This window comes from Seriola aureovittata, chromosome 2 (assembly GCF_021018895.1).
Source record: "Seriola aureovittata isolate HTS-2021-v1 ecotype China chromosome 2, ASM2101889v1, whole genome shotgun sequence".
In the NCBI taxonomy this organism is placed as follows: domain Eukaryota; kingdom Metazoa; phylum Chordata; class Actinopteri; order Carangiformes; family Carangidae; genus Seriola; species Seriola aureovittata.
Genome location: NC_079365.1, coordinates 15,393,046 through 15,407,965, shown reverse-complemented (window position 1 = coordinate 15,407,965; position 14,920 = coordinate 15,393,046). Strand labels below are relative to the sequence as shown.

The 14,920-nt window shown below is 41.2% G+C and overlaps 1 protein-coding gene across 2 annotated transcripts in view; it reads left to right on the top strand.

The window, feature by feature from the left end:
* srgap3 (SLIT-ROBO Rho GTPase activating protein 3) overlaps window positions 1-14,920 on the top strand; it is a 57,782-nt gene that overhangs the window by 7,285 nt on the left and 35,577 nt on the right. For both annotated transcript variants that reach the window (XM_056396086.1, XM_056396078.1), the window contains exon 2: window positions 8,884-9,079. In XM_056396086.1, coding sequence (XP_056252061.1) covers window positions 8,884-9,079 — 196 coding nt within the window. The remainder of the gene's footprint in view (window positions 1-8,883; window positions 9,080-14,920) is intronic.

Sequence of the window (14,920 nt, the reverse complement as noted above, 5' to 3'; positions counted from 1 at the left end):
CAGGCATAGATTATCATTTAACACAGTCTCAGAATAGTTCTTCTGGTTTGTGATCGTAGCATTGATAAAGAATACAAAGGTCCATTTAAACAGAGAGAAGAAACAGTTTCATTTTCTTGGTTGTTTGGTGCCAGTCAGTGAGAGTTCACTGCTCATTTCATTTAGTTGTTTATGCTGAAAGATTTTTAATCAGCACTGTCTGGAGAAGTGTAGCTTTCTACACCCTGATTGTATTACAAGTCCAGTAATGCACTGCTGTTTGCTCGGGGACTAGAAACCTAGTTACAGGGCTGTTAAACTTAAAATGTAAAAAACGAGTGGTTGATCTGACACGTGAAACCTGCTCATTAAAAGCTCTGTCTTGTCTGTGTCTTTTATTCTGCCATCATTGTATTTTCCAATAAGAAGACCCTTAAAGTCTTATACATAGACCTTCATCAACCTGTATTTGTAGAAATATAAGGTTAATGCTATATATATCCTTGTATTTTGCGATTGGAGAGTCATTCTAATAACAGGAAACACTGTACTAGCTTAAGTCCCATGTGAAAAGGATGTGAACTACGACTGAGAATATTTGGATTCAGTCTTCAGTCATAACCTGGGCTTATATAGGCAGGTGGCTTTCCCTGATTTTTTTTTTTGTTAATGCCACAATTTTAAATTGTTGTTTACTTTAATGATCCAACAAAGGTATTAGTTTTTTTGTCTCAATACAATCACTGACAAGTTTCTGAAGATAGTGTAAGAATGTAAAATGGTGAGTGACTACAACTAGTAGCTATAGCAGTTGCCAGTTTCATTTTAAACCATTCTGATTTCATCAACATAGATATGAAATGAAGAAAGAAGAGCATATGATATTGTTAGAAAATTGAGAAATCAACAGTAACAGGAAATGTTGCCATTTGCTTTATTGTTTGCTTTGCTGTCCAACACGTATCCATGGTGATATTCAGAAATAGTTAACATAAGAAGAAGAAGAAAGTCTGATTAAAAAAGCGCTTCCTGCTGGGAGAAAGTAACCTTAGAAACAGAGGAAACAGGGCAGTTGTGCAAAAATAACTCTACTGTGTGAGTTTGAGAAAGTCACTATTTGATGAAGTAATTAGTTAAGTCCTTACAGTGTAGGCTAGGGACCTGCTTGATGAACTTTATTATGTACCAGTGAAGCACATGTCCCACAATAGAATTTAGATAATTAAAGAGAGTTCCTCTTTGCAGCTCTGATGGTAGAAATAGCACCATATGTGGCACAGGCTCCGTAGTTATTAGGAGCACAAAACAGTGGTATTTTGTTACATGCAAGCTAATGAATTGTTTGCTGTCTGGCTGCAACTAATGATGATGATTTTCAGTATCGATATATTTGACTAATTGCATCCTGAAATTACTTGTTTTGTCTGAGCAACAACACAAAACCCAAATATATACAGTTTACTGTCACTGAAAAGTGACAAATCCTCACAACAAAGAAGTTACAAATAGGTACTGTTTTGCATTTTTTCTCAATATGTTTCTTGAATGTTTAATTGACAACTCTAGTTTACAATTTACTATAATTGTAGTGTATGTTGTCTCTAGAATGTGCCCCAAAATAACTGAACTTCAACCTGAAACCTGCAGAAAATAAGGGGCTCCTTTGTTTGTAAGTCATCAGTGGCTCACCAAAGGCAGAAACACAAAGGTGACAAGTCTCTCCTCTTTTTCTCAGTTTTTTCAACTGAACTCTGCAATCAGTTTCACCTCCTCTGAGCCAGAGCAGAGGTGTTTTTGTGTAATTGAAAAATTGTTAAATGTAGCTGTTGTTTCAGACGCCCACACACTCTGCTTTTATAAAAGCTAAATGTTGTTGAATGAACTGAATCATTTAAAACTTCCTGTGTCTTGATGCATTAACAAAGGCATATGCGGTGGGAGTATTTGACTTTAATTTGATGCAATTAGTGTTCAGAAGGAAAAGGTAAAATTAGGTTTACTGCTCTGATGAGATGCTGCTGCACCCCATCAGCGTCACACACAATTTTTATACCATGTCTCAGTGCATACAACCCGTACGTGCCTCCTCACTCACTGCTGCCACCTATCCACATCCATCAGAATCCACCTCTCCGCCAATAAGCTGCTCCCAAGGGACTGGTGCACGCCCGTGTTGCCATGGAGACACCTCTCAGCCCGGTCCTGCAGAGCCTGGATCCTGGATACGGCAAAAGATGGACAGCTAGAGTCTGAAAGGGCGTGTTTCTGATTTCCTGAAGCATCACACTCGTGTAACGTGCTAACGTGATGACGATATGGGCACCAGAGAGGAAATCAATGAGAGGGAGAGAGAGAGCGATGAGGAAGTCTGGAATGATTTTCCTCTCCTTGCACTGGGAATCTGAGCCTCTGCTGAATGTTTGTTTTATTGTCATTATGGGCTGAGTGTTTTCCTCGAAGTGTGTGGTTGAAGGTTTATTACAGTTTGGGAGGCTTAAATGAGAAGTCTGGCTGTTTATTGTCAAGCTTTATGTCAAAGATTGTAGCCTAGGTAGCATTTATTTTCAGGGAGGATAGTGTGAGCGCAAAAAGCTAAATTGCTTAAGACAAGCTGATTTAATGTACATTTTTACTCTCTAGATTTTTAGTTTGACAGAATATCCAGTGGAACGTGGCACAAACCAGCCGATAATTAGGAGGGGGGGATTGAGAGTGAGGGACGGCCCAGCTGACTGACAGCTGACATCTTGCTGTAAGACGCTCCATCGGTTCACCTCTGCTTAGCCATTGATTGGTCTCAGCTCCTGTTGTCTTATCTTTGAGTACACATGCTGCAGCAGTCTGGGCTAATGAGGGACCAGGCGAGATAGAGACAGAGGACTAACATCAGGAGCATGCCCTCATGAATCCAAAATTGCATTAATCATTATGGGATTTGAAAAAAAAAAAAAAAAAAAAAAGAACAGAGAAGTGGGGGATTAGTTCATCGACTGGAACTTGTATTATGAGACTCAGTGCGGGGGACAGAGAGAGAGAGTGAATTAAGGTCTAGATAAGGGTTGCGTTTGTCTGTGTGTCTGCTTTTCATGTGAATTTGGCTCTGCAGTGTAGAGCCCAGATACTGCAGAGCTGAGTTGGGGATTAGGTTAGTGAATTTGGCTCGGAGTTGCTTTTGTCTGGTGTGTGTGTCTAGATGCTGTATGTGTGCGCGTCTTAACGCATGATGATGTGAATGCCCAAAGACATTATTTTCAAAGTGTTTAAAACCTTCTGAGGCTGTTTATGATTTATAATTTGCCCGCATTACACGGAGACATGTAGTTCTGTCCTCCACACTCACTGCACCAATATCTGGTGTTGTAACAAAAGCACAAAGTGGAATCTGTCCCTCATATTGTTTCACTGAAACGCTTAATTATTCACCATCAAACTCCGCTGTAAGTGAGATCATATTTTAGCTTTGTTATCCCGCAGTGAAGTGATCCATCTCTCATGATCCTCCTTTGGCTGCCGGCTGCCCTGTGCAGCCAGGCTTCCCCTGCTGCCCTCAGGATGCTCTACAGAAAACATCTCATTCACTGCACTCCAATGTTCATTGCGTCAAGACATCACGTGGTCCCCCCCTAAGAGCAAACTTGCAGTAAAATGCTGTACTGGTGCATCACCACTGGTGTCCTGAACTGACTTCAGGAGAAGGCGCAGGTTTTATTTTTTATAAGATAATATAATATAATCAGTAACGTCTTGTTGTCAGTCCATAAATGTGTCCATATTGCGCTTTGAATTCATCAAAGGCAGTGATACCTCAAGTGCTGAAATAATGTGAGTCCTTTTATAACCATGGATCAGTTTTGCCTTTTTGTATCCGTTAGGGAAGTTGTTGGCAATGTTTTGCACTGAGCTGCATTTCGACTGAGGGAGGCGCAGAATAAAACATCACAGAAGAGCTCCACACCCACATCACATCTGCAATATAATCCATGTCTCTGATGTCCGTTTGTGTCTTCCATACAATCCCTTTTTTGGGTAAAATACAGCACACTGCTTCTGCTTCAGTCCTCATATATGACCCTGTTAAACTTACAAGCAGGCACGTGTGTCGCTTTGTGTGCTGGCTTTGTTCACTCTTTGTTCACTCAAAGTTATCACCCCAATAAAGAAAATACACACTCAACACAACCAGATGATCTGACCAAGGGAAGAGCAATAAAATGAGCTCTGTGCAAACCAAGCTCAGTATGGCCCATAAAGACGTTTTCCCTATACACAGCCATTACAAACGTCACAAACAGGAACCCTGAAATCAGAGTTTGATTTCAAAAGAAGCGAAAAGGTGCATCACTGAATTATTTTTTATTGCTGTTCAACTGTTCAGGGGGGGCCGACAGGAAGTCAGCCTGCCCAGCCAGAGGAAGTCTCTAATGCAGATGCTATCAACCAGCCGAGCCAGAGAAAAGCTGTGCAGTGTGTGTTGTATGGGCCCAAAAAATGCAAACACCCCTGAAAGCCTACAAATGTTTTTGCCGTATACGTCTTGCATCCAGTTCTCCTAATACATCCATAGTTCCAGCCAATGCACATGCGCTAACAAGCTTGGCAGGGGAATGCATAAGAATGGAGATGGAAGCTGGTGTTTAATACATTTTTCTTTTCACATACAAAAGCTGTTTGTAGTGCCACTCCAGCAAATGTGTTTCAATTCATTCAACCTAAACCTTAATTTGATATAGCTGCACTTATTGCTAGACACATCACCATGCTTTGCTATAACACAGCTGCCAATACAGGATTCTGTCTGTGAGGGTCAAAGTTCATGGATCTCCAACATCCTGCTATTGTTTTCAGAGGTTTTCCTGTTCTACGAGGACACAAGTGTCCACCATGTTTTCAATTCCTGTCCCTAAACGGCGCAGCAGAAATAATACTGTGGAGCAGGTGTCCAGTGGAAGGGGTAGTAAGAATGATGATGTATGGACTTGAGGTCAGGAATGTAAAGTGTCTGTGATGAATAGTAACTGTTCTCTTAATATGTCAGTATGTCACAAAGAAGCAGCGGAAATGAAGCTGCCTCTACATTAATAGATGGCTGTTTATCTTTGACATAATCAGACTTTAAAATGGATCTGTTCTGCTCATACATTAATAGATATACATACACACAGGCACACACAAATTCTCCTCTATCCCAACGTACTTTAAGTTTAATGAATTGCTGTTAGAAACAGTCTGCATTTTAATACAAATGGATGAGTTCGCGGTTATCTGCAGACAACTCTAGTCCAAAAGAAAAGAAAAGAAAGGTTTTTGATCTCAGCAGATCTAGTGTGAAAATATGACTCCATCATTAGTTTAGTATCTCATGAACCCACTGACTACAAATGTTACTGGATTTATGCAGCTTTTGGGAATTACTTTTGCTTTTGCTTAACAGTATGCTGATGTTGTAGTGGACTTAATTATAGTCAATATATCGAACGGTTGAGAAACAGTGTTCATTAATGGGAAACGATGAAGTGAACAAGGCTGAAAAACGTTTGCATAACACAACAGGTCATTGCATATATTGTTTTTATATATATATATATATATATATATATATATATAGGAAATAGTAGTAAGTAAGAAAATGTCCAAATTGAAGGAAAGGAAAAAACAATTTTTAATAGTAATGGCCACACATACTCTGGTCATCCAATTATAAGCTGTTATGAAGCTTTAAATGACGAATGTCACCTTCACACAAAGAATTGTAGCCTTCATTTGTATGAGTATGACCACGTTTCAGCTGCTCCAGTCTCACTCCCCAATTTCTCCATCAGCCTTTTTGTCTGAAGATAACCCCCTCCTTCCTTTTATTAAAAAAAAAAAAAAAAAAGCAGATGGCTCTTTCTCTAAATAGAAACGCATAGAGGCAACACACAGTAGGTCTGCCACAGATAATAACTGCATGCTTCATCAAGCACCAACATTAAAGGTTTAACTTGCCCACTTTGAATTAGAAGAGTTTTTGGTAGGTTGCCCAAACAAATCCCACCTGCACTGGGAGCACTTCCCATCCCATCCCTAAATCCAGTAACACTGTAATCAAAAGCACTGTTTGAAATGCTAATTTTTCTTTCTCAAATTAAAGGTCAACAACTTCAAATGAGCTTATGCTTTAATACACTGAATGCTTTGCTTTTGAACAACAGGCAATGCTAATAGTGATATAGTTAAACTGGCTGCCAAAAGTCCCCTTTTCATTCCATAAATCAGTTGGTGTTGATTCATTTTTTTCCAGAACATTGCATATGCAATTTTATTAAGAGGCTCATTTGGAAAACAATGTTTTGTTTATGCTCGATTACATTCTAGCTGCAACACATTCAAGCTGGAAGTGGGGCATCCATGTTTGTGGGTTCAAAGAACTGTCTCATATACATGTGAGGAAGGTGAGGAGGTATTAGGGGGTGGGAGTATTTCAAGAGGCATTTATACAAAGGTTATGATATTATACAGATTCTATAGGAGGATGATATTAAACATTAATCCAAAGCTTGATCTGTTGGTGGTTTCGAGCTGGTGATCATTCTTGACAGCAATAAAGACTTATGTGATAAACTACTCACTGAGTGTTTTATCTGTGCTATAAACACTGCTATTTTTATTTCTTCACTTGATACAAATCAGAGCCAATTATGGATATCAGAAGGATTTCTTTATGTGCAATCATCTTAACTTTGACTGCAGGCCTACATTCAGAGCATTCCTTCTCCTCACAGATTGAAAAGAAGCACAGAAGGGTCCCTCACTTTGAATAAACCACAGCGAATGAAGCCTCTCAAAAGAGCTGGGAATACTTAGGGAATAATTCTCCAATTGCTCATGGTTTCTCGGAGGGAAGGGCACGCACCACTTTGGTGTGTGTGTGACCTATTTTTCCAAACTCATCTGTCAAATGCAGAGCTGCAGCTGGTGGTTCAGAGTTCCCTTTTTGTGAAAGAGTGTTTTCAGAAGTCCTCCCTGTCACTCATGCGCATCGGTGTCACATTTTCCAGGGGCATTTCTTTTGGCTCGCCCGCTTTGGCACCGTTTGGCCCCTTAAAAATATTGAAGAAAAAAGACAAACCCGTTGCAAACAAGGAACATGCTGCTTGTCTGGAAAGGAAAGACGTTCTTGACTGATGTAGCAAAGTGGTATCTCTCCCCCGAGCTGGTTCAGAGCTCCTACTAAAAACCGAGCTTTAAGCCCTCAGTGCTTTGGGGCAGAGGGAGGCCCCTGGATAAAGGGGAGGGCTGGGACAATGGTTAACCACAGAGTGAAGCATGCTGCTCGAGGCTGAGACCAGGCGGCACGACATCAGAGAGAGAGAAAAGGCCCCCTGCCTCCCCAGCTGACAGAGCCTGCATATATATCCATGAGGCGGGCTTGGGTGACCAAATTACACCCTCAGCAGCATGGAAACACAGTCTGTGTCACCGCTGTGGTTTCACCATTCAGTCAGCAGTTCATCTGCCGGCAGTGTTGCTGCCGTGGCTCAGATATGTGTAAAATCCATCCTCAGTCCTTATTTTTTAAGGGTTTTAACCTGCAGTGACTCATGTTGCAACAAATGGATGTTACAACATGCAGTGACTTACATTTAGGAAGTTCATTTTTCTGTTACTGCTTTCAAGTGCATTTCCATGCCGACCTTTTGAAAACAAATAAAGACAAAACGCAAAACACAAAAGTCCTTTTGAGTGGAGGAAAAGCTTGAATGAACTGGCCAAATAAATTCTTTCGTTAGAAACGGCACATAATGTGTTGAGTTCTGTGTTCCTATGGGAACTTATTACTTGAAATGAAGGAATCAAACATTTTCTAAAGAAACCTACAAAGCACTTTGATTTGTCATCATACAGGTTGATTTGCAGGAATTCCTTCAAGATTACAGGAAAAAAAATGGAAAACATACAGAGATGAAATCACAGCTGGATGTGCTTTAATCTTTAATTCTTGTCATTAAATTGACTCAGGAAGTGCACTGAGGGAAGTTTTTATGTGACAACAAAGCGTCTTGGTTTATTAGAAACAATTTGATTTCTAATCAAGGATGCTCATTAGATAGGAGGTTTCTTTCCTTTTGATAAGTGACACCACTGATGCTGTTTACTGAAGCTCCTTCCATCCAGTTGTGTTTCTGTTCTGCAGAATAGGCCTTTCTCTGTTCCTGAGTGGAGGCATCATTGCTGCTGATGACAGCACTACAAAGAGGAATCAGGTTTCTATCGTCGGTTCCCAGTCACATGAAGGATCTGTAGTTTGCCCGGCAGCATCAGGTTCCTCTTCAGGAGAAATGTTACTCTATGACTTGGCCTAGAATGGGAGCGCATTAGCTTCTCATTAAACCAGTCTGATCTCACGGTCCACAGTGTAGACACTTATGAGAGGTCGTACACAAAGGTCATCTGACTGGCTTGGCAGGGAGCCTCACTGGTGCTCTCGCTCTCAGCTTCATGTTGCTGGTAGGAAAACAGCAGTCCTACAAATGTTTTTGGGGTCTCCTTTCTATCAGAAACCTTGAAAAAAACAAATGTCCTCTGAAAGACCAAGCAGCAGGCAGGAAATGTGGCCGTCATTTTGAGGAACAACATTAACAATACTACTTGCAGTTCAATCCGGCTGTCATTTTAACCACGGATCATTTCTTTTGTGCAGTTTTGCCACTGTAAGTTTTAAAGTGATCTTCCTGTTTTGAAATCTTGTGCATAGTCCCATAAACTGCTAACACAGAAACCTTCTGTCAGAGACTGATACCTGAGCTTACATGATAATGTGGTGCTTTGACATGTTGTCTCTGATCAGGGCATGTTGTGCATTTGCTGTGACAGCAGTGTAAACTGTTGACTCATGTCATTTTTGTTTGGTATTTTGATGGACAGAGATCCGTAACCAGCTGGTGGAGCAGTTCAAATGCTTGGAGCAGCAGTCTGAGTCTCGTATCCAGCTGCTGCAGGACCTGCAGGAGTTCTTCCGCCGCAAAGCAGAGATTGAACTGGAATATTCCCGCAGTTTAGAGAAGCTGGCCGAGAGGTTCTCCTCCAAGATCCGCAGCTCCAGAGAACATCAACAGTTCAAGTGAGTGCCCCTCCCTACAGATGTTGCATGTACAATGTGTGCGCATTTGAGAGGTTGTGTGTTATTGTTGCATTTTCATATTTGCTTTCCTTAATGACATTTACTTCAAATAAGAAGTTTTTTGTTTGTGTTTCTTAAAGTTCACTTTAAGTTTATTTTTGTAAAGTTACTTTCCCTTTATTCCTTTCAATGTGCCCCCTGATCACAGGGATCCGATCTCTACACACACTGTTTATAACCAGACTGTAAGACCCAGCCTTGCTGCTTATCACAGTGCCTCGTCTGATTACAGTGCAGATCTATCCAACAAAATATGCTGTCATGTTTAAGTACTGTAAGGGAATATCTATTATCACAGTCAACATCTTTATGATGTCTTCGAAGGTCAGCATGATGTTGAGAATGCAGTTCAATAATGGAGTTGAAGACTGTTGAGGGGTGGACTTAAGAAATTCAAGGCACTCTTGGTGCTGAAATGTAGCACTTAACTTTATAGAAGAAAGCTTTGAGTGAAGCTTTATGCTTCATTATGTTTTAAATTGCACTCATTATGTAGAAATGTGGCTATAGCACAAATTCTGCATCAGGCAGAAACATATGAATTGGGTTTGCATCAGTGTGGATGTTGAATTAAAAACCATGTCATTTATTCCAAGATAGTTGCTTAATAGCTAAAATAGAATCGCTACCCTACAGTGCAGTTGGTGCTATGTGTGTTTGCTTGAAGGTTAAATTAACTTAACAAGCAAAAGACAGATCATTGTGTTATTGTGATGTTAACAAGGATGAACAGGGATTAGTCATCATAGATTTAAAGGTTTTATAGAGTGTTAATATTATGTACTGTTTGTTGGGTGGGGTCGGGTCACGGCAAGGCATGGCATGGCTCAGGTGATTGGCAGCTGGTCCATGGGTTGGCGGTTCAATCCCCAGGCTCCCCCGAAAGGAAATCCAGGTTGTGTTTGGAAGTCCGGTGTAGAACCTGTGCCAAACCAAATGTGTGGATGGTGCTCCACTGTGGTAACCCTTCACTGGAGCAGCTGAAAGACAATAACAAAGTATTGGCTGTAGGCCTGTGTTGTACAAAATTATGCAATATCAACATAGAATTACAGAACTACACATACGCACTTACAGAGTAAGACATTTTTTTAATTATTTTTACAGAATTAAAATATTTTACATGTACTGTTGTACTGAAATAAAGTGTCCACTGGCAAAAAGGGCAAACAGATATTGCAAGTGAAGGAAACAGAGAATATGGAAGGTCATATAATGTCAATGGATCAAAATCAGCTCACCTGTAGCCTTGACCCATTTAGATTTGTAGCCCTGGAATTACTGAAATGTATCCTGGTGAAGGAAAAGGGGCTCGTCTGCACAGAAACCACCACTAACGCATTGGTACATGACTCACGCAGGGCATGAAATTAAGCTCTGCCGCTCCCAAAATCAAACACCTCAGGCGAACAGGCAAGTTTAGTTCAGTCTGAAAACAGGAGCACTAACCCAGCTGTGATCTGGCAGCAGATCTCACGCATGAATCTACACCATCATATATGTACTCCAACCACAGCTCTGACTCTTCCTGCAAATGGAACTGGCAGGACTGCACTCCAAACATTTTCGGATCTTAAATCTTATTTTTAGGATGAAATGTGTAATATGAAGAGAGTCTGTCTGACTCTCAGATGCTCACTGATCTGCCGCAGCTGGGTGGGTCCCAGTTACTCTTGCAAACCTGGGTTAAAGGTTTGCGACATGACTGTCATCATTTGGCAACGTACCTCATGTTCCACAGTTAACTTGTGAACAAAAAAATACTGTCAACAAATCAACAGTACTTTTAGTTTAGTAAGATATTTTGGCATTCTTTACACTCAATAGGACAAGGTCATGTAGAAGTTTGTGTATACAGTATGCACATTTACTGTATGTGTGAGAGTGAGTGTGTGTGTGACGTGGATGAGGATTTGACTGGATAATTGGGTCCAGCTGTATTATTGGAGGCCAGCTTCACACTGGCGTCTGGTCGTAGACAGAACTGTGCTGCTGCTGCTGCTGCGACACAGCGGCTTAACCTTTGGTTCGTAAAGTTGATCTAATCCACACAGTGAGGGACAGGTATCAGAAAAACAACTAAACCTCAGACACATGTCCTAACAATATCACACTTTACTCTGCCAAGCCAATTGTCTCAGTGCACACGCATGCACGGTATAGTGAGACCTCATTGGACAACAATGAGGAATGCACTGACTTGCAACCCTTGTATTACCCCATGAATTCACTAAATGTGTAAAAATAATTGCAAGAATTCAACAATATTAGCTGAAGATTTTAACTGATAGAAGTAGCAGATCAAACAGGAAGTGTGGGTGGGAGGCACAAGCTTGACATGCAGACATGTTATTTCACACAATCATTTTGCATAAGAATGAAAACATTTTTTTTAATTTTTTTTTTCTGCTTGAGGGAGGCACAAGATTCATTAAATTCAAACTGACCAGTCTGTCATCCAAAGTGAATTTGGAGAAGCCACAAGAGGCTGATAACATGATTGCAACTTGTGCCTTACAGTCCTGGTCTGAGCAGGCAGGCAACCACAAATCCTGATAACCAGCTATGACACGCCCTTAACTGCGCCTTTCCTCCCACTTTAGTGTAGTTAAGTTCATGGCGAGCCACCAAAACACCATGTGGGCTTAGGCAAGAAAAACCACTTGTGTTTGTCCAATAAAACCATTTAATTGGCACAAAGCCCAACCATGCACTGTGCACCATCCAAAACACAGAAAACATGTTAGACCCTTGAGCCTGACAGAGCTCTATGTTGTTGTGTACACTATTAATTGCTTTTGATTTGGTCTTTGTTATCTTCTCTACTCGGTATTTCATCAGATGCAACAAAATCGGAACTATTTTTCGACATGCCTGTAGCTCGCTGTCTTTCATTGCAGTAAAGGTTGTGCTCTGTAAACTCAAGAGTACTTCAGAAGATGCCTAGTAACTTCCACCGAGTTGTACCTTTATGTCTTTGAGGGACATCAAAACAGAGCAGTAAAATTGAGTCGTCCTGACCAGGACGGACTTCCATATGTGCTGGATCACAGCCTACAGTCTGTTGGCTGAACCCTCCCAGTGCAGATTCATTAGCAAGCCGAATGCCATTGTGATTTACAGCTTCTGCAGCTACAGCTACAGCTACACCGCAGCAACCCGACCAAGGATCATTTTGCTCTTCCAATTTACCTCATTTGCCTCAGTGAAAAGAAACACTGAAGGGTTACTTAGCTGATCTATACTGCAGTTGCTATGCCAGATAGTGCACCACTTTTTTTCTTCTTACTGGTTCGCAGTCCCTAAGAGACAACAGCTAACTTGATTTTAATTATGGAGCAGATGTTTCACGGTGTATCATTAATGGGATTTATAATGTACCCCATCAAATTAGAGTGAATTGGTATCGTCTATCTGTTACACAGACATATACAGATGTAGCGTAGCACCATTAGAAAGGCAACTCATGCAATATTGATACAGAGAATAACCTGTCTGGGAGAGATAAGACGGGGCTTGCAGTGGTGTCCAAATTGGTGTGTGTGTGTGTGTGTGCGTGCGTGTGTGTGTGTTTGTAGTAATCTCTTGGTTTGGGAGGAGCTGGGAGAAAAGTGTTATTCTTTGCAGTGGGTGTTATTTCAGGTTTGAAGCTGCCTCTGCTCATGTCTATGTGATGTCTCTGTTCATTTTATGGTCAGCAGGGCACAGCTTTGAAAATGCTGAAATTGATCTTCCGGCCTGTTTCTTTCATAAATGCGATATTACACATTAAGTGTGATGCAGCCTGTGTCCAGAGCTGTGTTTGTATTTAAGCCGCTTCTATGAAAGACTAGGATGCAATACTTTAGTTATGATATAATTATGAGGAATAATCTGCAGTTATAGGATAGGACAAGATACTCTAATGGTGGTTTTTGGACTACAAAGCCCCATATAGTCTTACTGTGTTATTGAACTGCTCTCTGGTGGTCTGAGGGGCAAAAGGTTAAAAGGTTAAACTATAACTCTCTTGGCTTGGTGTGCTTGAACACAGCAGTCAATTCCCTGCTCTTGTCAGATTGACAGTTCCAGCTGATGGAAGGCAGCATGTTCAGCATCGGTAGATTAGCTGGTTTGCAGTTTGTTTTTTTCAGATCTTGTCAGACCCTCGTCTCGTCTTCACTGGTGCTCTGGCCCCTGCGTCTGTGCAGCTGTGCGTTATCAAATGTTGGCAGTCTGTCCTCTCACCAAAAAAAAAAAGAAAAAACTAAATGATGTGCAAATCTGCAACGTAGCATCTTGAAGCCCTGCTTGAAAACGGGGGCAGAGCAAATTTGAATGGCAAAGCTGGCGGCATGTGCCCACGTGCCCCTTGTCTTTTGAAACTGTTTGGCTCCTTTTCCTTGGCTGTTTCATTGATAAGCAGCAGGCAGGCAGTGTGGAGGGGATTAAAGGCCTTCACAGAGCTGAGTCCTGGTTTGATAAATACACACTTCCTTCTGGAAATCCTAGCTCAGACACATCATAGGCTCCGTGTGATTAGATGGTGGCATCCAGTGCAGCCATGACTAAAGAACGGGCACTGTTCTATACAACGCTTACTTGTTCAGGGTATGCACATTATGGAGACAGCTTGCCATCAGTTTATCCTTGAATCAAAGGATTATCACAATATTCTCCAACCATACACTCTGTCATTGTTTCCCCCAGTCACTTCTTCTGTCTCTGTGTCTCGTCTCCTTTATGCTCCTCCGTGCATTCACAGAATATAGTATGTGCTTGTCTCTGTCTCACAGTGGCGATGAGGGAGAGCAGAGAACTGTAAAAACCAGTGAGACAGTCAGGCAGTGCTTTGTAGGATGAGACAGATGTAATGGGATGCCAGAAAGCCGCACTCTTCTCTCCTCCTCCTCTTCCTTCTCACTTCTCTAGAGACTCTCAGAGCTCATCGTTTGCCTTCTGCATGTTAATGATATCCTGTGTATAAATACAGAGGGCACTGAGCCATGCCAAACCAACCCTTTTGAAGCCCTCTATATTAATTGACCTGCAGGCTGTCAACTGATACTCAGCCTTTTTACAGGAAATCAGAGAGGAGAAGTGGGTACAGAGGAGAGATGGAGGAATGAGTTTTGCTGTGTCGGTCCTAGAGAAGGTGGTGTCTCAGTGCCATAAAACAAGGCGAGGAGCTACATTTAGTTTTGTGTTAAAATACTCCCAGAGATGCAGCTAGTATACAGGCCTAATTACCAACCTTCTGCTCATAATTCCTGTGAAATGAGGACAGCAGCAAGGAAAAAAGAAGCATTGTGTCTCTCTCTGACGCTTTAACGTTCACCATTAAGAATCGGAACGTGGCCATTTTCAGACCTTCTTATTTTCCTCAAATAATCATCCTTGCACATTTTATAATAAACTGTCAAAGTCAGTTGTTGATGTAAGAATAAGTAAGGATACCTTAACTTGGCTGTAGGAATGGTAGCGTTGGTCCAGACTTAAATATTTCTATTTCTAACTATTGAATTCATTTCCATAAGCTTTTGTACAGACATTCATGGTCCCTATAGATGAAGTCCTCCAGACTTTTTCCAGTGCCACAAGCAGGTCGAGGTTTTCCCTTATCTAGTGAAAGGTCTCCATATCTACTATTGATTAAATTTTGTGTAGCTAGATGATATAACCTAATGACTTCAGTGACTTTTCCCATAATACTGCCATGAGGTTGGCATTTCATTTTTTAACAAATATTGAATGCATTGTTATGAAATATGGTACATGCATTCATGTCCCCCTCTTCATTGA